This window comes from Aphanomyces astaci (genome assembly GCF_000520075.1).
Source record: "Aphanomyces astaci strain APO3 unplaced genomic scaffold supercont1.16, whole genome shotgun sequence".
Classification (NCBI taxonomy): domain Eukaryota; phylum Oomycota; class Saprolegniomycetes; order Saprolegniales; family Verrucalvaceae; genus Aphanomyces; species Aphanomyces astaci.
In genome coordinates this window covers 391,510-409,603 of record NW_009798279.1, presented here as the reverse complement: position 1 = coordinate 409,603, position 18,094 = coordinate 391,510, and the positions used below count along the sequence as shown (strand labels likewise).

The following is an 18,094-nucleotide window of genomic DNA, read 5'->3' as shown; positions in this document are numbered from 1 at the left end:
AGTACTGTAGCCTAACTATATCCCTAACGTTATATACATTACTCGGAGTAGATAATGTTAGTACTGTAGTGATCACGGATGGGAGGTCATGTATGTGGCCATAGCTCCTTCAGTTTCATTGCGTCAAGCACCTTGACATGTTGACGTAAAGCAAGTTGTTTGCCAGAATGAAAACGGCAAACAACTTGTTTTACGAAAGTGCCAGTAAAACTACCTTCAACCAACCAATCATCGCAATTGATGAAGTAACTTTACAGTTAAACAACGCACCCAACCGTTATTCAAGTTACTTTAGACATTATTTAAGCCTGAGAAATTTTTAAACATTGAATTTAACCCTGGAATTGCCAAAAAAGGTGCAAAGCACAATATATCTCACGAACACTCGGCATGCCCTTTCACAGCAATCGCATTGACCATACCGATTCAAAATAGAAGAAACCGTTTTACCTATTTTTTGGCAAGTCAAAAAGTACAGAACACCCACGTATATTATCACACTCCAAGCAATTACCTGATTCGATTCCCGCCTTAAGCTTTTCAAACGAGTGTGTGAATCCATGCCAGCAGGCCCAAGACTGAGTCCTGAGGAGCAAGGCATGGTATTGGCCTTGCACAAAGCCGGCAAGAGCCAAACCGAGTTGGCAACACTTGTGGGAGATTCCGGAAAGGCCATTATGCACTTCCTACCCCGAGTCCTACAATATCAACAAGCGCACAGGAAGGCCACCGAAAATCACCCCACAGGACATCCGGCGGCCCTTTCGAACTGCATCCAACGCCTATATTAGCTCCAGAGAGCTAGTTGACGCCCTCCAATTGTCCATAAAAATGATAATCCAAACTCAATTAAGTAAATCGCAGGTGATGGATACTTCTCTAAATCAAATATCTATGATTTAGAGAAGTATTTATGATTTAGAGAAGTATCTATGATTTAGAGAAGTATCCATCACCTGCGATTTACTTGATTTGCTTGTGGGGTGACATATACTGGACATTAGTCGAAATATATTGCAACGAAGTAGGGTCTGGACGAAATATATCGAATGTTCGGCGAACATAACGCACAAGGCGTGAAAATACCGGAAATAACCTGAACTTCAACGAAAAATGGTGTAAGCTTAGTACTTTCCAGTACATTACGCTGGGTCGGTCTGGACCAGTTGCTCCACCTTGGCGACCACCGTGGCGAACGCGTCCTTGACTTTCGGCGCATGGGCTGCGTACTGTTGACTCGCGGTCGTCTTGACGTGGTCGATCACCGAGTCCACATGCTTCGACGCGTGCTTCGTGTACATGACCGCTGCCGTTTTCGCCAATGACGTGGCTTGGGACACCGCTTCAATCCCCGTCGGACGGATGTGGGCGTCGTAGAGGTCCTTGGCTTTGGATCCAGCTGTGTTCACCGCCCGTTTCGACGTTTGCCACGCCGTGTTCACGGAACTCGCCACCGTGGCCTGCCATGTGGCGTGGTTGTCCTTCGCTCTCACTTTGTCGTGCAGCACGGCAAGGTCACGTTGGTTGACGTCGATTTGCAGCTCCAGCTCCGACACAAGCACCTTAAGCTGCGTGTTCTCCGCTGCGAGGGCCTTAACCTTCCCCTGCAACATCGTCTTCAAGCCAGCCATCTGCCCCGTGGTGGCCAGCAAGTCCTCGCGAACATTGCTCAATTGCCCTTCGAGCTCTCCAATGCGTTGCTTGAGCACAGCTGGCCCCAAGCACGCTCCTGGCACGGTAAACCCGTGTCTCGTCCCAGTGTCTTTGAAGTCGCCGGCGTGGTTGGAATCGGAGGCAGTGGGCTGCTGAATGGGCGGTGCCTCGCACCCCTCTAACGCGTCGCATATGCTGCTGGTATCCGTGGCGACTGCTGCAGCGAGCAATAGCCCAACGACGAGGGAACGGAGCAGCATCGATAATATACTTTTACTCGATCTCCCCTCTAGCTGCTGGCTTGCTTGTGCACACTCCCAACGTGTTGTGCGTCATTACTCTGTATTGTCCAACACATTAGCTGCATTGTTCTGTTTATATTCTGAAAATACCAACTCGACCATTCTATTTGGCAGGTGGTCTGTGGACACAATATACTATAAATATTATTAATATCACGTGAAAATGGACTTTTTGCTTGATGGACGTTCCCCCAATATGTTTGTCTTTGCTCATCACTTTACTGTAGTATACGGCGGCATGTACGATTGACGTCCACCACTCAATGCTCTGTAGCCACTGTAGCTGTACTATAATAGCTTGCTATTGTGTCATAACTGTTGTACAGTACAGTACCACCTTTGAATTGTTTATATACTACTAGTAGTACTAGTACTACCAGGTAGTACGACGGTAGTATATACGAAGTACCTCGAAAAATTGATGCATAATGTAAACAAATTGCTTGATGTTTAAACCTCTCCAAAACTTCACTGAACGGAGGAAGTACTACTATGTAGTACTAGTATATATTAATACCAGGACTTATAGAACGTCGTGGGCTTGGGTTTCGCGCATGCTTTGCTGCATGCGCAACAGCGTTTGGTCATAATGATGTGGGAAATGGTCCACCACGGCTCGATAAGTTACCCAAATCCGATCAAACTCATGGCGGTGGCGCCGGACACACTCCAGCTCCTACCTCCTCCGTCAATAATATATTTATATATACATAAATATATATATATATTGACACCAACTATATACAAGTACCTGTCGTCCCAGGAGTTTTTCACATGGGCACATCCTAGCTGGTTGGGTTGGGGCAATTTGAAAGATCGTGCCGGGGATGGCTAATGCCGTGGCTACGTGGACAAATATCAAACATAAAATCCCTATCGTGTCGAAAATACTAGATATATATTGTTGTGATAAATAATAATATATCCAACCACCTGCATCCGGCTCTAGAAGTTCCAGGTCGGTCCACTCGGGGTGAATCTGTGGCATCAGTCGCGTCGGGTTGAACCAGGCCAAGTACACGGACAACAGCAACGCATTCGATACATGCTGATACGCAACCATGATCTCGTTGCGGAGGCGCATCTACAAGTAATATATATTCTGAATCACCATTCATATATACAAGCATTATGCATTCACATATCTTACAAGGTTGGACGTCGTGAGGCGCGGGATCCAATCGTCGCCGTAGATGAACGTGGTCATGAACGGAGCCGACCAGTCTGCCGTGCTGCCGTCCAGCACGGCCATGGGCGCGAAGAGAAACCCGTGGACACTCAAGTCCTTGCGCAGCATGAGCGTCAGCAGCGCCGCGATGCCGCCGCCGAGCGAGTGGCCGGTCAGAACGACCCGCCATGATGCGTTGGGGTCGTCCCGGCGGCAATTCGATTGGGCAAAATCCCAAAACAACGCCCGTAGGGTGCCCGATTGAAGCTCGTGAAGCAAATGCCTTGCAGACCGCAGCGCGCCTTCGTGTGTGTAGATGGTGCTGCCATCGTCTAATGATCAAGTGTTGTTGCCAAATATTTTAATATATAATATTCCCCATTCCGCGCGATTCGAAATAACACCAGTCTCAAATCATATATCTTGCCGCGACGTCGCATAGTGGCTTTCCCGATTCCGAAGATGAAATCAGCACCAAAAGAAAAGATAATGTAGCCAATCAGCAACAAGCATTTTCACATATATTGGCCAATGCGAGCGATTATCGTGATCAGGTTGGTCGGACCAAATATATGATATTACAATATATACATATAATCGCATGAATACAGTATATATATATATATATATCTGTGAAGCATATACCACGTAGTAGTTCAGTTCCGTATAGAATAATATATATATATATGGGACGTTGTACAAACCTCTGGTGGCTTCGTGGGCTGCCATGGGCACCGTCCGGCCCAACGCGTCCGTGAGCACATCATGCCATGAGAAGGAGCCGCGGATGGCGACGACGACCTCCTTCTTGACGTCGTCTCGGCACACTGAAAACGGCACTTTGAACAGTTCGTTGGCGCCGGAAATGTACTGCACGGATGTGTGTGTGACGCCGGCGTAGCACACGAACGACACGTCGTCGCGGGGGCCATGGCGGCTCGCCGAGTGCGCGCGGACCTACGGAACGCTCCAGGAACGTTCTTTGAAAGTCCGAGTTTAAGGTACCGCGTTGAGGTGGCGCCGGACGTCGCGCGACTGGCAGCACGCGAGCACCTTGTGGCACGAGAGCGGGTTGTAGTAGAGGAAGAGCCGCCAGCCATAGATCCCGCCCGCCAGTTTGCCGTATTGGATGGCGTCGTCAAATATGGACGGCTACAAACAAACGGCGATGTGTGACGTGGTTATGCGACAACGTAGATGGATGGGCTTACGTCCGTCATGACAGTCGACGGCGACGGGGGCGCCAGCAGTTGACGCTCGCTGGCTTGGCGCTAGGAGGAATATGCTCGTAATAACATGATAGAAGCGTGATGGATAGGCAACAAAGGCTATGGAAGAGCAGTTAGTACCTACCTTGGCCACGAGATGGAGGGCGAAGAGGACATCGGGAAGCGGCAGGGGCGTCTCCTACATACAGGTAGGTACTCTTGGAAACTAGTGGGTGGGAGATGTCGATGCGGGGTACGTGGTCGCGGCGACGGACGTAGAAGAACTGCGCCATGGATTCGGCGAGGAAGGAGAACATGTCGGTGGTTTCGTCGTCGTTGTCGTAGCGTCGACAGACGAACGCGTACGTGAGACAGCGCAGCCGACTGGTGAATTTGGCGCGCATGTCGGCCTCCGAGAGCGGCGACGCTGAACACATGGACGCGATCCACGCGAGAAGCACGAGGATGGAGACGGTGAGGTCGAATGCGAGGATGCCACCGCGGTGGTGGAGGGACGCTGGGAAACACCTGCGGGATCGATGGATGCCGTACGCATCCCACGAGGCGAGGGCCACGTAAAGCAGGAACACGGCCACAATGAGCGGGGTTTCACTGAAGCATGTCCTGCGGTTGGCATGGGGCCGATGGATTGGCGAGAGAAACGTCACAATGATCGACACGATACACGTAACAGGAATGGCAAGATGAAGCACAAAGGTCTGGGATATCCATTGTGAGAACGTGCGGTCGCATGCGTCCTCATCATTTGTTGTCGGAGGACTGAGGGCGGCCCAGAAGACCCATAGAGGAAGGTGATGGCACAGCAGGAGTAGTAGGAAGGGCAGGATGTAGGCACGTGGCGTGATGTGTATGCACTGCGTCATGTGAGATGTCCTCGCCGTGCTATTCGGACTTGATACTGGAATCGGCGACATGTTGCATTGCGAAAATTATCGGTCACAAATCGGCAGTATTGCCGTATTTTCCACGAATTATGCCACATCTAATGCATTTCGTATACCATATGGTATGCAATGTATTAATATTCAAAGGTTAAGTCCCTGTTCTCAGTAAGTCGCCTTGAAAGCTTCGTTTCACGGTGCATTTCTCGTTCTCTAAGCATTCTCGACGAATTTGCTCTAACGCTACAAGTCGTACAAGTCAACAACAGTAGAGGAGGTACTGTGGAGGTACTGTATATCGGTAAGAATGTGCGGTAGTCAGGTGCTGTTAAATTTAGAAACGGCTTCAGTATCAAACTTCAGAGGTTTGTGTGCAAATCCAAATTGCTCCGGATACAATACAGCATTCATCGTTTTCCGGATATTCCCATTGGCAGGCCAGGGGCCACGAATACTCGACTCGAGCTCTGTACAAAAATGAGTGATCACGACGATGTTCGCCGTTCGAGTAGCCGCTCGCTCTCCGCCGGGAGTGCCGACCACCGAGCCGTCTCTGGCAGCGAAGAGCGCCGTAAAGACTCGGTCCACAGAAGTGTGTCTCGAGAGCGAACGAGCTCGCGCTCGCGCGACGAGAAGGACCGCGGCCGCAGCCGCAGTCGTGGAGGCGGTGGAGGCAAGGCTGGCGTCTCGCTCTTGGTGCGAAACCTCAACAAATCCACCTCTGCGGACGACGTGAAGGAGCTTTTCAATCAATATGGCGAAGTCCGCGACGTGTACACCCCTCTCGACTTCTACACCAAGCAATCGCGAGGCTTTGCGTTTGTCGAAATGACCGACCTCGAAGGCGCCGAAGCTGCGATCAAGGAAATCGACAGCCGCGAACTCGACGGCAACCGCTTGACTGTAGTCATGGCGCAGGAAAAGCGCAAGACGCCGCAAGAAATGCGCAAGCGTGACCGCCAAGCGTCATCTCCTCGTCGACGGGACCGACGGGATCGGTCTCGCTCCCGTTCCCGCGACCGTCGCAGTCGTCGCAGCCGCAGCCGCAGCCGAACCCCCCCGCGACGAAGCAGTCCGCGTCGCCGATCTCGTTCGCGCTCCCCGGCGCGTCGCCGCTCGCCCCCTCCGCGTAGCCGCCACCGTTCGCGCTCCTAAAGTGACCGCCTCTGACGACATGAACACGATTACACTGATGCTAACGTTTTGGTTTATCTTTTCGAACGCCTAAACTATTGATGAGTGCGTTGTTCCCGTGCGCCAACGCCACGACAGATGTCGCAGCTTCGCCTACTTCGAGTTGCAGAACATCGTTGTCGGTCGTGTCGGGGGCTTCTTGTTGCATAGGGGGGACCCCATGGAGATCCAACTTGACATGGTCCAAATGTTTGGCAGTGGCCTCGTCCCGCTGCTTTTGCCGTTGCTCTTGCCACGATTTCTAGGTCCATTGTTACAGTAAGTAGTATATATCTGGTGGTGAAATCTATGAGGCTAAGTACTTTATAATGCACCCGCCGCTCTTCCACCGACATGTCCTGAGGCGACCGCCACTCCAACGCCGTCGCTGGGACTCCTTGGGCCTACAAACCAACATCATATTGAGTACTTGAGTACATGTACAACCTTCTTCGTGACATGAGTGTACTACTGTACGTAGTACCTACCTGCTGGCGCCGTCCTCTTGGTGTGGCCCCCGATGTGCGCGGCCTCGCGGGCGGTTTCACCACGGCGACCACTCCGTCGATAGACTTTTCTTGGTTATTGTTTAATGGCAGCGGCTGGTTGGGCTGCTGTCGCTTGGACTTCGCCGGCGGGGTGTTGGGGCTCTTCCCGTCATTCCATTGAGCGTCCCCCCGTTGAGAAGGCGTGGGTCGTTCGAACCCCACCGATCGAACTGGAGCCGACTTGAGACGAGCCGCTTTCGCCTGGGTGGCGGCAGTGGCGGGCATGAGGACGATCTTGGTCTTGGGGGCGGCGTGCGCGGCGTTGGTCGACTGCAGCGACGCCAGCGTGTCCGTCAGGGCCGTGATTTGCTCGCGCTGGACTTTGACGACTTGATGGAACTCTTCGCGCTTGGCATCAAACAGACTCGCCTGCCGCTCCAACTCGTGGGTGAGCTCCTTCTCGCGCAGACGACTGGAGAGCCGCGTCCACCGGAACATCCGATGCGACGCCTTTACGAGGGTCAGTTGCGCCAGTGCTGCGCGGAGCTTGCATTGCTCTTCCGCAAGCACCATCTTCTCGTTGTCCATGGCGACGCTCATATCGATCATGTTAGTCTTGTACTGTTGGATGTGGCTGTTCAGGAGGAGGTTCCCAATGAGGCTATGCGTCATGTCCAGCATGCGTGCGAGCTCGGCTTGGAGGTGGCCTTTGCACCGACAGAACCGAGACGACAGCAGCACCAGCCCCGCAATGGCGTTGGTGGGAAGCGCGTGCAGAGCGATCATCTGGTCCTTCCACTGGAGCAGGTCGTCGATGGTGTCCACGAGGGCTTCGGTCCAGTCTTCGACGTTGTCACAGATCTAGCACGAACGAACGATCAAGGGTAGTACTTGAATAGGAAGTTGTACCTCCCGTTGCGCCGCGACTTCGGCATCTCCTGGAAGGCTGGGGTCCATTTGGTATGATTCACCTAAGCAAAGGTGCCTAAATTTACTACTAGACTCTACAGGTCTGTGAAAACGACAGGAGCACCGTAGGGAAACGTATGGGTGCCGCAATCGACGAAAAAGTCTCGGGCAATCTCGCCCTCGGATTGCGCAACGACAAGGTTGGAGACCTTGGTTTGGCTGGGGGAGTTGGACACTCGAGATTGACTCCTCGATGACGTCATGATCTTCACGCAGCTTCGAGATGCAGAAAGGCCAAGTACAGGGGTAAAGTCATTGGATGCACATGTTTCGAGAGCGGCCTGACTCCTTGACGAGCCCAACGACTTGGCTTCCGTGGCCATCAACGTCGGCGGCGGTGATGGCGCCAATCCGAAACCGCCTCGGTTATTAATATATGAACTGTCACAGGTTTGGAGTACTGAGTTTCAGGGGTTACTTGTGGGAGTTTTCCCGTTTTGCAGTCAACACTTCAATTTCAACCCAAGTACGTTATCACCCTATCCTATTTCAGACGATTCCCCATGGTAGAGGACGAAGTCCATAGCTAATGGATCTCCGAGTAAACCCCGAAACCCCGTAGCATAGTTGTCGTAGCTGAAGCAACTTTTCACGTTTCGTATTGCTGAATTTGAGTGGTGAAACTGCTCGGTTAGGATTTCACCTGGCTTCATCGTAAGATTGGGCAATTTCCCCACGGCGAGACCATCACTCTCGATCGAGCGCCGGTCTCCACCGAGTCAACGACGTCGCCTGCGAGTTCAACACTGACGCTGTATCAACATGCGGTGTCACTACGAGGTACTTGGCGTGGAGCGGGATGCGACAGCTGGAGAGCTGCGCAAGGCCTTCCACAAGCTAGCTTTGAAATGGCATCCGGACAAGATTAAGGACGGCCAGGACGTGGAAGCAGCAACGCAAGTGTTTCAGGAAATCCAAAGTGCGTACGAAGTGGTGAGCGACCCGCAAGAACGCGCGTGGTACGACGACCATCGCGAGCAAATCCTTCGCGGCGACGACGGCACACACCACGATGGCGACGCTGACGACGACCGATTCGACGTCATGCGATTCTTCAGGTACGCCGTCTCGCGCACTCTCGTTTATGCTTTTCCACACATCTCATCGCGACCACTACTAGCACGTCCATCTACAAAGGCTTCAAAGACGACGACCGCGGCTTTTACTCTGTCTACCGCGGCGTATTCGAAGAGGTACCATCCATCCTTCCTTCCTCGTCCCCTTCCTCGCCCCACGAACTCCATGGTCGTGTCTAGATCGATGCCCTCGACCAAGCCGCGCGCGGCGACTCGACGCCCGCACCTTCGTTCGGTTCCTCCACATCAGAGGTTCCGCATGCCTTTTACGACTACTGGCGGTCGTACATGACCGATCAGTCGTTCTCATGGCTCGATCAGTACAAGACGACGGACGCGCCGAGCCGCGAGATCCGGCGGCTGATGGAAAAAGACAACAAAAAGGCGCGGGACACAGGCAAGAAGACGTTCAGCGCCAACGTCCGGGCGCTGGCCGACTACGTCCGGAAGCGGGACAAGCGCATGATCAAGCACGTCCAGGAGAAGGAGGCGCTCCGGCTGAGTCAAGCGGCGGACAAGGCGGCGGCGGCTGCGGCGCGCAAACTGGCGTTCGAAGCGGAGAAGGCCGCGTTCCAGGCATCGTGGGAGGCGGCTGCGACGACGTCAGAGTACGCGGCTGAGACACTGCGGGCCGAGGAAGCCAAGCGCCGCGCCAAGGCGGACGCGATGGTGCTCGTGTGCCACCTGTGCAAAAAGGAGTTCAAGTCGGAAAAGCAGGCACAAAATCACCTCATCTCCAAGAAACATCGCGACCAAATGGTGCTGGCAGGGGTTGACCCAAGCCTGCTGGACGAACTGGACGAACTGGACGCCAGAACCCACGACCACAACGAACAGACGACAGCTTCACCATCCGAACAGACGACAGCTTCACCAGACCAACAGACGACGCCAAAGGTCGTCGTGCTCTTGACGCCAGAAGAAGAGGCCGCCAAGCGCCAAGAGCGCGACGAACGCGAGCGAAAAGCAGCCGACAAACGCCAAGAGCGCAAAGACAAGCGGAAAACCCAAAAGAAAACAAGTGACGGTTCCGTTCCCATTCCCGTTCCGGCTCTGGGCAAAGCAAAACGAGTTGACGACGACGACGAATTCCCGTGCGGGAGCTGCGCCATGGCGTTCCCGACCTTGAAAATGTGTACGACACTGCCCTGATCGACCTTATTGTCGACTAACTGACTGTTGTGTGATTGTATTTTAGTGCAAAAACATGTGAAAAAAGACAAGCACGAAATGCCCTGACACACATTCCTCTGATGTCGGGCTTATTCCTCGATTACCAAGCCCTGGGTGAAGGTACTAAAGGAATACTACTAGTAATACTACGGGGGATGATCACCACGACAACGTCGTCATGTGCTTTTGCTGGTGTTGGACCCGGCGAGGACTTTGCGGCAGGGCGTCCGTCGAGCGTCCGTACACAGCTTCCAAGTCGACGATGATTTGGGCATGCGACGAGGTGGCGATGGCGGCTGGGTCGTACTGGAGGGGCTGGTTGGTCAATGGAGGAATTGAATGTCGTTGGTCTGGGGGAGTGTGGTGGATCACCCACAAGTGTGGCAGTGGACATTGGGCGTGTTCGCAGGGCAGCGGCGGCGGGGGGGACGAGGACGTCGAGAGGTACGTCGTCAGTGGGGAGTGGCATCCACATGACGCCATCCTCAACGACGGGTCGGCGGCGGTGCTGACTCGTCGAAGGGTATGGTATTGGGAGCGGGAGTGGGGCGTTGCGAACCGCAACGTCACATGAGCAAGGGCGCGGACGGCTTCCCCCAGTTGGCCGTAGGTTGGTCGGACATGGCGGTATGTGTGCATGAGGCCGAGCAGTGTCATGGACGGGGTTGCGACGGCGGCGAGTCGGTGGGGGAGGTCCTCCAACGGGTCGTCGGGGGGAAGGAGGGGAAGGACGGAGGAATTTGATTGGACGAGGACGCGGTGGAGTTTACGAACGGGGAGCAGACGGAACGGAGGCAGCGACGCCGCATCGTGTTCGGGTAGAAACGCTTGGGCGGGTACTGGCATAATGTCGACTCGACGACTCGCCAGAGTTCGCCCGCAAGGCAAGCTACAAGCCCAAGGGTTGGTTATGCACCAACTTAAGAGAAGCAGATGGAACGCACTTGGTCTGCATGTGCAGCGTCGTGTGGGCGTGGTGGACGATGGATTGGCAGTAGACGTCCCCCAGTGATGTCAGTTGAAACAGATCGCAGACGCCGTCGGCGGTGCGCAGCGCACTCACGCCAATCTGGTGGATCGATGGTGTCGGGTCGGGCAGGTGGATGTCAAAGGCGGCGTCGGCGGCCGCGAGTTGGCTGGCCGACGACCCGCTTCGTCGCAACGACAGCATCGACGGGTCGTGGGATGCGTGGCCGTGGTACCAGTGCACAGACACCTTGTTGGTGCCAGACGAGCCGGAAATCACCATGGCTAGCCACAAATATATATATATATATATTCACGATATAGATATATATACCTCTGTCTTGATGTGGAGTGGAAATATCGAGGATATTGAGGGTACCGACGACATGAGGCTGCTTGGAGGAGGCGGTGGACGGGAAGAAGAGGTCTGGGTGCTGCCATTGCATGATCGACTTGTGCGGACTGCGCATGTCCACTATGTCCACAGAGTTGTCTGTGCGCACGACCAGTTGAAATGGACAGCTACAGCATCATCATCATATTGAGATCACATGGGTAGAGTTCTTTTCATGTAAATCGCATCATCTATGCGATACTGTTATATATTACCTGGGATGCCGTTGGATGTCGACAATCTCGGTGGGGGTCGGAAGGTAGTCGACGAGCCAGTCGCAGTTGAACCCTTCCGGCGCGGGCACGCGATAGTCATAACTTCCCACGGCGTGCCGGTTCGCCATCCACAGCACACACGGATGGCTACATCATCAGTCAAACAAAATGGTCGTTAATGCAACTTGACTCGGCTTACCTGCTGTAGGCACAGCGAAGCCAGCGCTGCTGCGGCGTCGCATGCCCCACGACTCGCGCGCCGGCCTCGGGCGTCCACGAGTACAACTCGCCACTTGACGACAAGGATGAGAATTCTGCATGGACGTGCGGACTGGGGGCGATGTGATGCAGCATGGATGGAAACGTGATCGCGTCGACCTTGTGGCGGGAAAAGTCGTCGTGGAATGTGATGACGTGGCAGGACGCGGCGCCGCGGACGACCGCTCGAGGAACGGTTCCTGCGTCGATGGTGCCGAGAAGGTCGATCTGTTGGATGGGATTCACAAGGCTGATGGGCTGGTCGCATGCTGAGTGCCACGTTTCTCCTCGTCTGCGCTTGACTTGTAGTTGGTGGAGCAGTTCGCCCGTGGGGTAGAACAAGAGTTGGTGGTCGTTCCATGTGGTGGCGCGGAGTGCATTGCCCTGTCGGTCGGAGCGAAGCGCGCGGTTGCTTTCCTGGAGTCTAAACGTATTGGATTTTGACGACGAGTGAACAACATGCAACGACGAAGCGGATCATGGAAGAAGGGTGTGTGTACCTGTTTTCCTCCAAGAGGAGCTCTGCCAACACGTCGTGCGGGATGCCGCTGTCCTTGAAGCGTTTCAGAAATTGACTCGCATCTCGCGACGCACGGATCTTTGGCAGATACATCTTGTCGGCGGAGCGGACGTTGCCCTGCCACTTCAGCCGGGTGTTGGGCAAGTGGAATGGGTAGCTCGCCGTGTTGCGCACGAGCAGTTCTGGCAGTCCTGTGCACTCCCAATGCTCACGCGCCGCTGATGCATTCAAGAGTCGGACACAGTGCTGTGGGATGCGACTGGGAAGGGTATAGCTGATGCGTCGGTTAAGACCTACCTCCACAGGCACGAACGGGTAGTTGCTCAGGCCGTATTCCCACATGATTCCATGAGTTTGTGAATTCAACTTGGTGGTTGGCTCGAAATCAGCCCATATAATCCTAAATAGGACTTTTTACTTTGAAGCAAGAATGAGTAGCACCGACGCAGCTCCGCCGCCACCGCCTCCGTCCAGCTCCAATGGATCCAAGGTAAAGGCAAAGAAGCAGCAGACGGCCAAGACACCAAGGTAGGTAGACCGACTCCATGAGATCAAGACTGATGGCCACTGTCCAAGTAGCAAGGTCAACGTACTTCCAGGGTGGCTCGATGACTCGGTCGACCTCTTTGACTTTGACTGCAACGTGACCCATCCCGAGTTCACCGGGCAAGCCGATGCACTGATCGAGTCTGCGCGCCACCTCCGCGTGACACAGATGCTTGTTCCTGGATCCACGATCGAAGAAAGCCAGCAGTGCCTTGCCCTCGCTCGTCAACACCCCACCGTACGTACAGTCCCTTCCTCACCATCTCGTTATCCTCAATCTCATATCGAATCGCATTAGACCGTGTTTCCCACGGCTGGCGTCCACCCGTACAACGCGACAAAGCCCTTCGACCCCAGCGACTTTGCGATCCTGTCGTCGATGGCCGCCGACCCGACCGTCGTCGCAGTGGGGGAATGCGGCTTGGACTACTCGGAAGGCTTTCCATCCCCCGACCTGCAACTCGAATGGTTCGGTCCCCAACTGTCCCTCGCTGTGTCGCTGCAAAAGCCTCTTTTCCTGCACGAGCGTCTGGCCCACAAGGCCTTCGTCGAGGCACTGACGCCGCATATCCCGACGCTACCGCCTGCGTGCGTCCACTGCTTCACGGGCACCGCGGACGAGGCTGCCGTGTACATCGGCATGGGGTTCTACATCGGAATCACCGGCTTCGTCTGCAAACAGCCGCACGGCGCGGCGCTGCAGTCCATGCTCTCGTCCGGCGTCCTCCCCCTCGACCGCCTCGTCGTCGAAACCGACGCGCCGTACATGGGCTTCCCCGGCTGTCGGTCGTTCGAGCCGTCCGGGCCCAAGAGGCAGTTCCCCAACGTCCCCACCAGCCTGCCCCACGTCGTGCAGGCCATCGCCGGCTGCCTCGGCGTGTCAGCCGCTGAAGTCGCGCGGGTCACGACTCGGAATGCGCGGCAGTTCCTGCGACTGTGAGACCCGTTGTGTTGTACTGATCATATCGAACCAATATTAACTACCCCACTTTGATTGCGTACTTGTTGCTAGCATATGTACTATAGCTCGTTCGTGCGCTGCAGAAACAACATCGTCTCAAAGAAGGTATGTATGTATTGGTTTCCGATCGACTATTATATGTAGATACTACTATTATTAATAATACTGTAGTAATAGATAGATATTAATACTACGTACAGTGTAGTAGTAATTACTACATTCAGAACATACTACTAGTACTATTGATACAGTAGTAGTAGTAGTAGCTATTTATTTTATTTATTGCAGTAAAAAATGGTATTTATACTGATGTGTAAAATCGAAATTCTATATTCTGGCTTTCTTTGAGAGACTTATTAATAGTACTATTTTAATAGTACGTATTAAAATACGCAGTATATCTTGACAGTACAGAGACTTTTAGCAAGTGCGAAAAGTAGATAGATTTCACACTATTTACTTCGTTCGATTTGGTTGTAGTCAACAGCTTGGTTTCTTCAAATTTCATATTTAGCAAACATGAAAAGTCTGCAGACTAAACACATGGCAAAATGTACACCCAATCCGATTACTTTTCCCAATTCGTCCATCGGTCTTCGCTTCGCTTCCGTGTGCGACTGGCGTTGTTGCGTCAACAACAGCGACGCTCCCGCCTCACCATACCCGCAATAACGTTTACCCTCGACGACTATTCCGATGCGGACTGCATCGAGAAGTTTCGCTTCACCAAAGCGTCCTTACGCCGTTTATCCGCGTGCTTGCGCATCCCCAGTCGAGTTGTGACGACCGAACGTACTTCATGCAGTGGCGTCGAGGCGTTATGTGTACGTTTTGCGGTCCCTGATCGTTGGTCAGGCTTGATCTCAATGTTAGGACGGTCCCAGAGTGGGTTGTGCAACATTTTCCTGCATGTCCTCGACCATATCCACAACAAATTCGACGAAATCATATTTCTCGATAGATACCGGATCAGCGCCCAACTAGTCGAGTACAGTAATGCGATCATTGCAAAGGGTGGTGAAGTTCAAAACGTGTGGGCCTTCATCGACGGAACCGTTCGTGAGTGCTGTCGACCGAGTGGTGATGAACGTCATCGAACCGTCTTCAATGGACATAAACGACGCCATGCCGTCAAGTTCCAATCGTTGGTCACCCCCGATGGCATCATCTCCCATGCTTTTGGGCCGATCGAAGGTCGACGGCATGTCCTAACCATCCTGCGGCAGTCGAATTTGGAGAACGTGTTGGCTGACGACGATCGCTTTGCTGAGTTTGTTGTGTACGGTGATCCAGCCTACGGCTATTCAAACCATCTGGCCTCGCCGTTTGGAGGTGCCCGACTTACGGATGCCCAGCGCGTCGTGAACAAGAGTATGAGCCGCGTTCGTATTAGTGTGGAGTGGTCGTTCGGACAAGTTGTTCGATATTGGCCCATTGTTGACTACAAAAAGAAAATGCGGATTGGAAACAGTCCAATTGCCAAGATGTACAAAGTCGCCGTGCTCTTGACAAACTGCATTACGTGCGATCGTGGTCAGAACACTAATAGTGTGTATTTTGGAATGATGCCACCATCACTAGAGGCATATCTACATGCGGTCATATAATACAGTAATTGAACGAAGTGACCTAACAATTCGTGCAGACTTGCTAAAAGTCTCTAATATCAATGAACATCAGGCTTCGCTATCAGGGAATGAATAATTCACATATCAAAACTAATTACCTATACTAGTACAGTCCTGATGTAAACTAGACCCGCAGTCGCAACAACTTCCGCCATTGCAACATTCGTACTGTATCACTCAACGCACGCCATCCCAACACCACCACCACGGCACCTGCCGCCTCTACAACTCCCGCCGCCACGGCAATACTAATACTGACATGCAACCACCAGTGGTGGTCGCGTACTTCATATCGAAATAATTTTTGAGAAATGTCAAAAATTCACGTGCGTCGTGACGATATCGTCACAATGGTGGCATGGCGAGAAGTTGTGATGTGGTGGGGTGTCGTTGCTGTGGTTTTGGTGGCGAGTGCTTGTAGCAGGGTTGTCGATGCGGTGTGGCTTAGTGGCGTGATGGGTGTGTTGTAATGGTGACGAGTATCGTGTTGGTGGTGTATGATGAGGTGGTAGCATGAGTTGTGGTGGTTGGAGTAGTTTGTGGTGTATTTGATTGTAGTGATATGATATGTATGGATAACTTGGCGAATACGACAATTCTGTCCGACATTAGTCTTATTGGGAAAGTTCAAAACTTCGTAGGCTTTCCATTGGTAGATGACTCTTCATTTTCTATACAAAGACCAAATGTCGTGCGTTGATTTGTCTGACAAGGTGAGGTCCATTGGGTCGTATCGTGAGAGTGTTTCTCTCCCTAGGATAACTTGAGACACTCACCGCGGCGGCATGTCGAATTGGATCCCAGTCTCATCAGCATTGTAGACACAATCGTCGGGAATATGGGAATGTTGCCGTGTTGGTTGAAGAAGCGGGCTGCGAATTCGGTACGTGTGATTTCCAAGTCAGTGATGACTCACTTCGACATTGAGGCCTGTTGATGGGTGAATCCATATCGTCCACAAAACTCCTGTAGGGTTTTCAAGAGGTTGTCATATCCACACCCTTACTTCTGTCGTGAGATGTACTCTTGGAGTCACGGTTGCTGGTGTTGCTTCTGGAAGTTGACCATGTGACTGCATGTGAGTGCTCGTTCTTGATGGCGACGGTCGTCCATGAACGCCAAGAGCAGTTCGGGTTGCCGTTTGATGGTAAGCCGTCCAGCACCTGGCAGGTTCGTGGACTTCTTGTTTTCTTTGAAGTCATGCAGTTTTACTGCCAACTTGACCCAGTTACGAATAGTCGGATAGGGAATCGACATCTCGAACGCCACCTTTCGGATCGACATGGTCGACGTCATCGCCACCACTTGAAGTTTCAGCGATGTGGGGTACACGTGGTGATGGCTTTTAGCCAGAGCAGTGCGCTCTACGGTGTCCATGGTGTGGGCAAACCAAATTTGTAACCATGACAAAAGGATAGATACAGTCTGCACAATAAGTATAGACGCACCCCAAAATTTTGGGTTCACAAAAGATCTGCTGATGCTGCAGCCACGCTAGTTGTACGTGCAGAAATTTACAGTTAATAAACCAAAACGGTATTCCCCAAAAGGAATAAAGGCTGCTTGTTGCCGTTCACAAGAAAAACTAAAATTTCGAAAATTTGGTTCCACAATTAGTATAGACGCACTCTCAATCGATGCATTTATTTATCGATACATTGGCCACGGCGGAGGATAACTTGGGCCATTCGTGTTGGCATACCTTCAGCCAACTTAGATAGGTACCCCTGATCGATTTCAGCCCATGATTTCTCAATCTGTGCTTTCAATTCGGCTCTGCTTTCAAACTGACGACCGTTTTCGTAGACCTTCCTCGCGAGAACGCCCCAAACATTCTCAATCGGACTCAAATCTGGGCTCTTGGCAGGCCAAGGCATTGTTGGCCACGGCATTTCAGCAAGGTAGGCCATGGTGGAGTGGGAACGATGAATACTGGCATTATCTTGTTGAAAAATGGCTTCATGGCTAGGGACCAAGCCGACAAGTTCGCGCATTGCGGGCAACAGGTGCGATCGCAGGGTTTCTTGGTACTTCCGGGAGTTTTGCCGACCCTCCAGGAAGGCTAACGACGTCTTGTTGTAGGAACTCATGCCACCCCACACCATAACCGAGCCACCTCCAGCGACACGTTTCGAGTACGTCTCGACATCCTGACGCAAGTCGTGCCAGTAGTACTGGCATCCATCGGGGCCGTCTAGGTTGAACTTCTTTTCGTCTGTAAATAACGTAGCCTTCAATTCAGCAGCCTTGTTGAGGTAGCGACTTGCGAACTCGACACGGTCTTTTCGGTGCTTGGGGGTGAGTCGTGGACCGGACCGGCGCTTGATATACTTGGCGAATTTAGACGCCTTTAACACGTTAAGAACAGTGTTTCGTGTTACTTTACCCTCTAGTGCAGCCGATATCTGCTTGCACGACATGTTCTTGCGGGTGGCGAGTCGAAAGATACGTCGGACGTCACGGCGCTTGAGCTTGGAGGGTCTTCCATGCTTTT

General features: G+C 52.7%; 8 protein-coding genes across 9 annotated transcripts; 4 read left to right on the top strand and 4 right to left on the bottom strand.

Moving 5' to 3' along the window:
• Positions 1–1,130: 1,130 nt before the first annotated feature.
• On the bottom strand, positions 1,131–1,940 carry H257_07616 (hypothetical protein). Its single transcript, XM_009833202.1, has one exon. It carries the CDS (start codon positions 1,911–1,913, stop codon positions 1,143–1,145), a length of 771 nt encoding a protein of 256 aa, XP_009831504.1. The 5' UTR covers positions 1,914–1,940; the 3' UTR covers positions 1,131–1,142.
• A 491-nt stretch (positions 1,941–2,431) lies between these two features.
• H257_07615 (hypothetical protein) lies at positions 2,432–5,254 on the bottom strand. The gene is made up of 9 exons (XM_009833201.1): positions 4,589–5,254; positions 4,477–4,530; positions 4,335–4,394; positions 4,129–4,275; positions 3,828–4,080; positions 3,106–3,455; positions 2,889–3,039; positions 2,707–2,798; positions 2,432–2,631 (listed from the first exon to the last, which is right to left on the bottom strand). The coding sequence occupies exons 1-9, from the start codon at positions 5,213–5,215 to the stop codon at positions 2,479–2,481; spliced, it is 1,887 nt and encodes a 628-aa protein (XP_009831503.1). The 5' UTR covers positions 5,216–5,254; the 3' UTR covers positions 2,432–2,478.
• Positions 5,255–5,657: 403 nt separating this feature from the next.
• H257_07614 (hypothetical protein) lies at positions 5,658–6,524 on the top strand. Its single transcript, XM_009833200.1, has one exon. It carries the CDS (start codon positions 5,711–5,713, stop codon positions 6,386–6,388), a length of 678 nt encoding a protein of 225 aa, XP_009831502.1. The 5' UTR covers positions 5,658–5,710; the 3' UTR covers positions 6,389–6,524.
• Positions 5,662–8,225, bottom strand: H257_07613. 2 transcript variants are annotated; one of them, XM_009833198.1, is made up of 5 exons: positions 7,928–8,225; positions 7,804–7,865; positions 6,895–7,755; positions 6,730–6,810; positions 5,662–6,668 (listed from the first exon to the last, which is right to left on the bottom strand). In XM_009833198.1, exons 1-5 carry the CDS (start codon positions 8,184–8,186, stop codon positions 6,429–6,431), a joined length of 1,503 nt encoding a protein of 500 aa, XP_009831500.1. In that variant the 5' UTR covers positions 8,187–8,225; the 3' UTR covers positions 5,662–6,428. The 2 variants fall into 2 exon arrangements, with proteins under 2 accessions (XP_009831500.1, XP_009831501.1); XM_009833199.1 differs by having other exon boundaries at positions 7,804–8,225.
• Positions 8,226–8,529: 304 nt separating this feature from the next.
• Positions 8,530–10,712, top strand: H257_07612 (hypothetical protein). The gene is made up of 4 exons (XM_009833197.1): positions 8,530–8,921; positions 8,984–9,056; positions 9,120–10,074; positions 10,138–10,712. The coding sequence occupies exons 1-4, from the start codon at positions 8,626–8,628 to the stop codon at positions 10,176–10,178; spliced, it is 1,365 nt and encodes a 454-aa protein (XP_009831499.1). The 5' UTR covers positions 8,530–8,625; the 3' UTR covers positions 10,179–10,712.
• Positions 10,162–12,807, bottom strand: H257_07611 (hypothetical protein; the record flags this gene model as incomplete). Its single annotated transcript, XM_009833196.1, has 6 exons — positions 10,162–11,001; positions 11,057–11,363; positions 11,413–11,600; positions 11,688–11,834; positions 11,887–12,369; positions 12,446–12,807. 6 exons carry the CDS (start codon positions 12,805–12,807, stop codon positions 10,272–10,274), a joined length of 2,217 nt encoding a protein of 738 aa, XP_009831498.1. The 3' UTR covers positions 10,162–10,271.
• Positions 12,808–12,868: 61 nt separating this feature from the next.
• H257_07610 (hypothetical protein) lies at positions 12,869–14,012 on the top strand. The gene is made up of 3 exons (XM_009833195.1): positions 12,869–12,993; positions 13,045–13,249; positions 13,310–14,012. Exons 1-3 carry the CDS (start codon positions 12,896–12,898, stop codon positions 13,949–13,951), a joined length of 945 nt encoding a protein of 314 aa, XP_009831497.1. The 5' UTR covers positions 12,869–12,895; the 3' UTR covers positions 13,952–14,012.
• Positions 14,013–14,523: 511 nt separating this feature from the next.
• H257_07609 (hypothetical protein) lies at positions 14,524–15,901 on the top strand (the record flags this gene model as incomplete). Its single annotated transcript, XM_009833194.1, has 2 exons — positions 14,524–15,505; positions 15,729–15,901. The coding sequence occupies 2 exons, from the start codon at positions 14,524–14,526 to the stop codon at positions 15,899–15,901; spliced, it is 1,155 nt and encodes a 384-aa protein (XP_009831496.1).
• Positions 15,902–18,094: the final 2,193 nt, after the last annotated feature.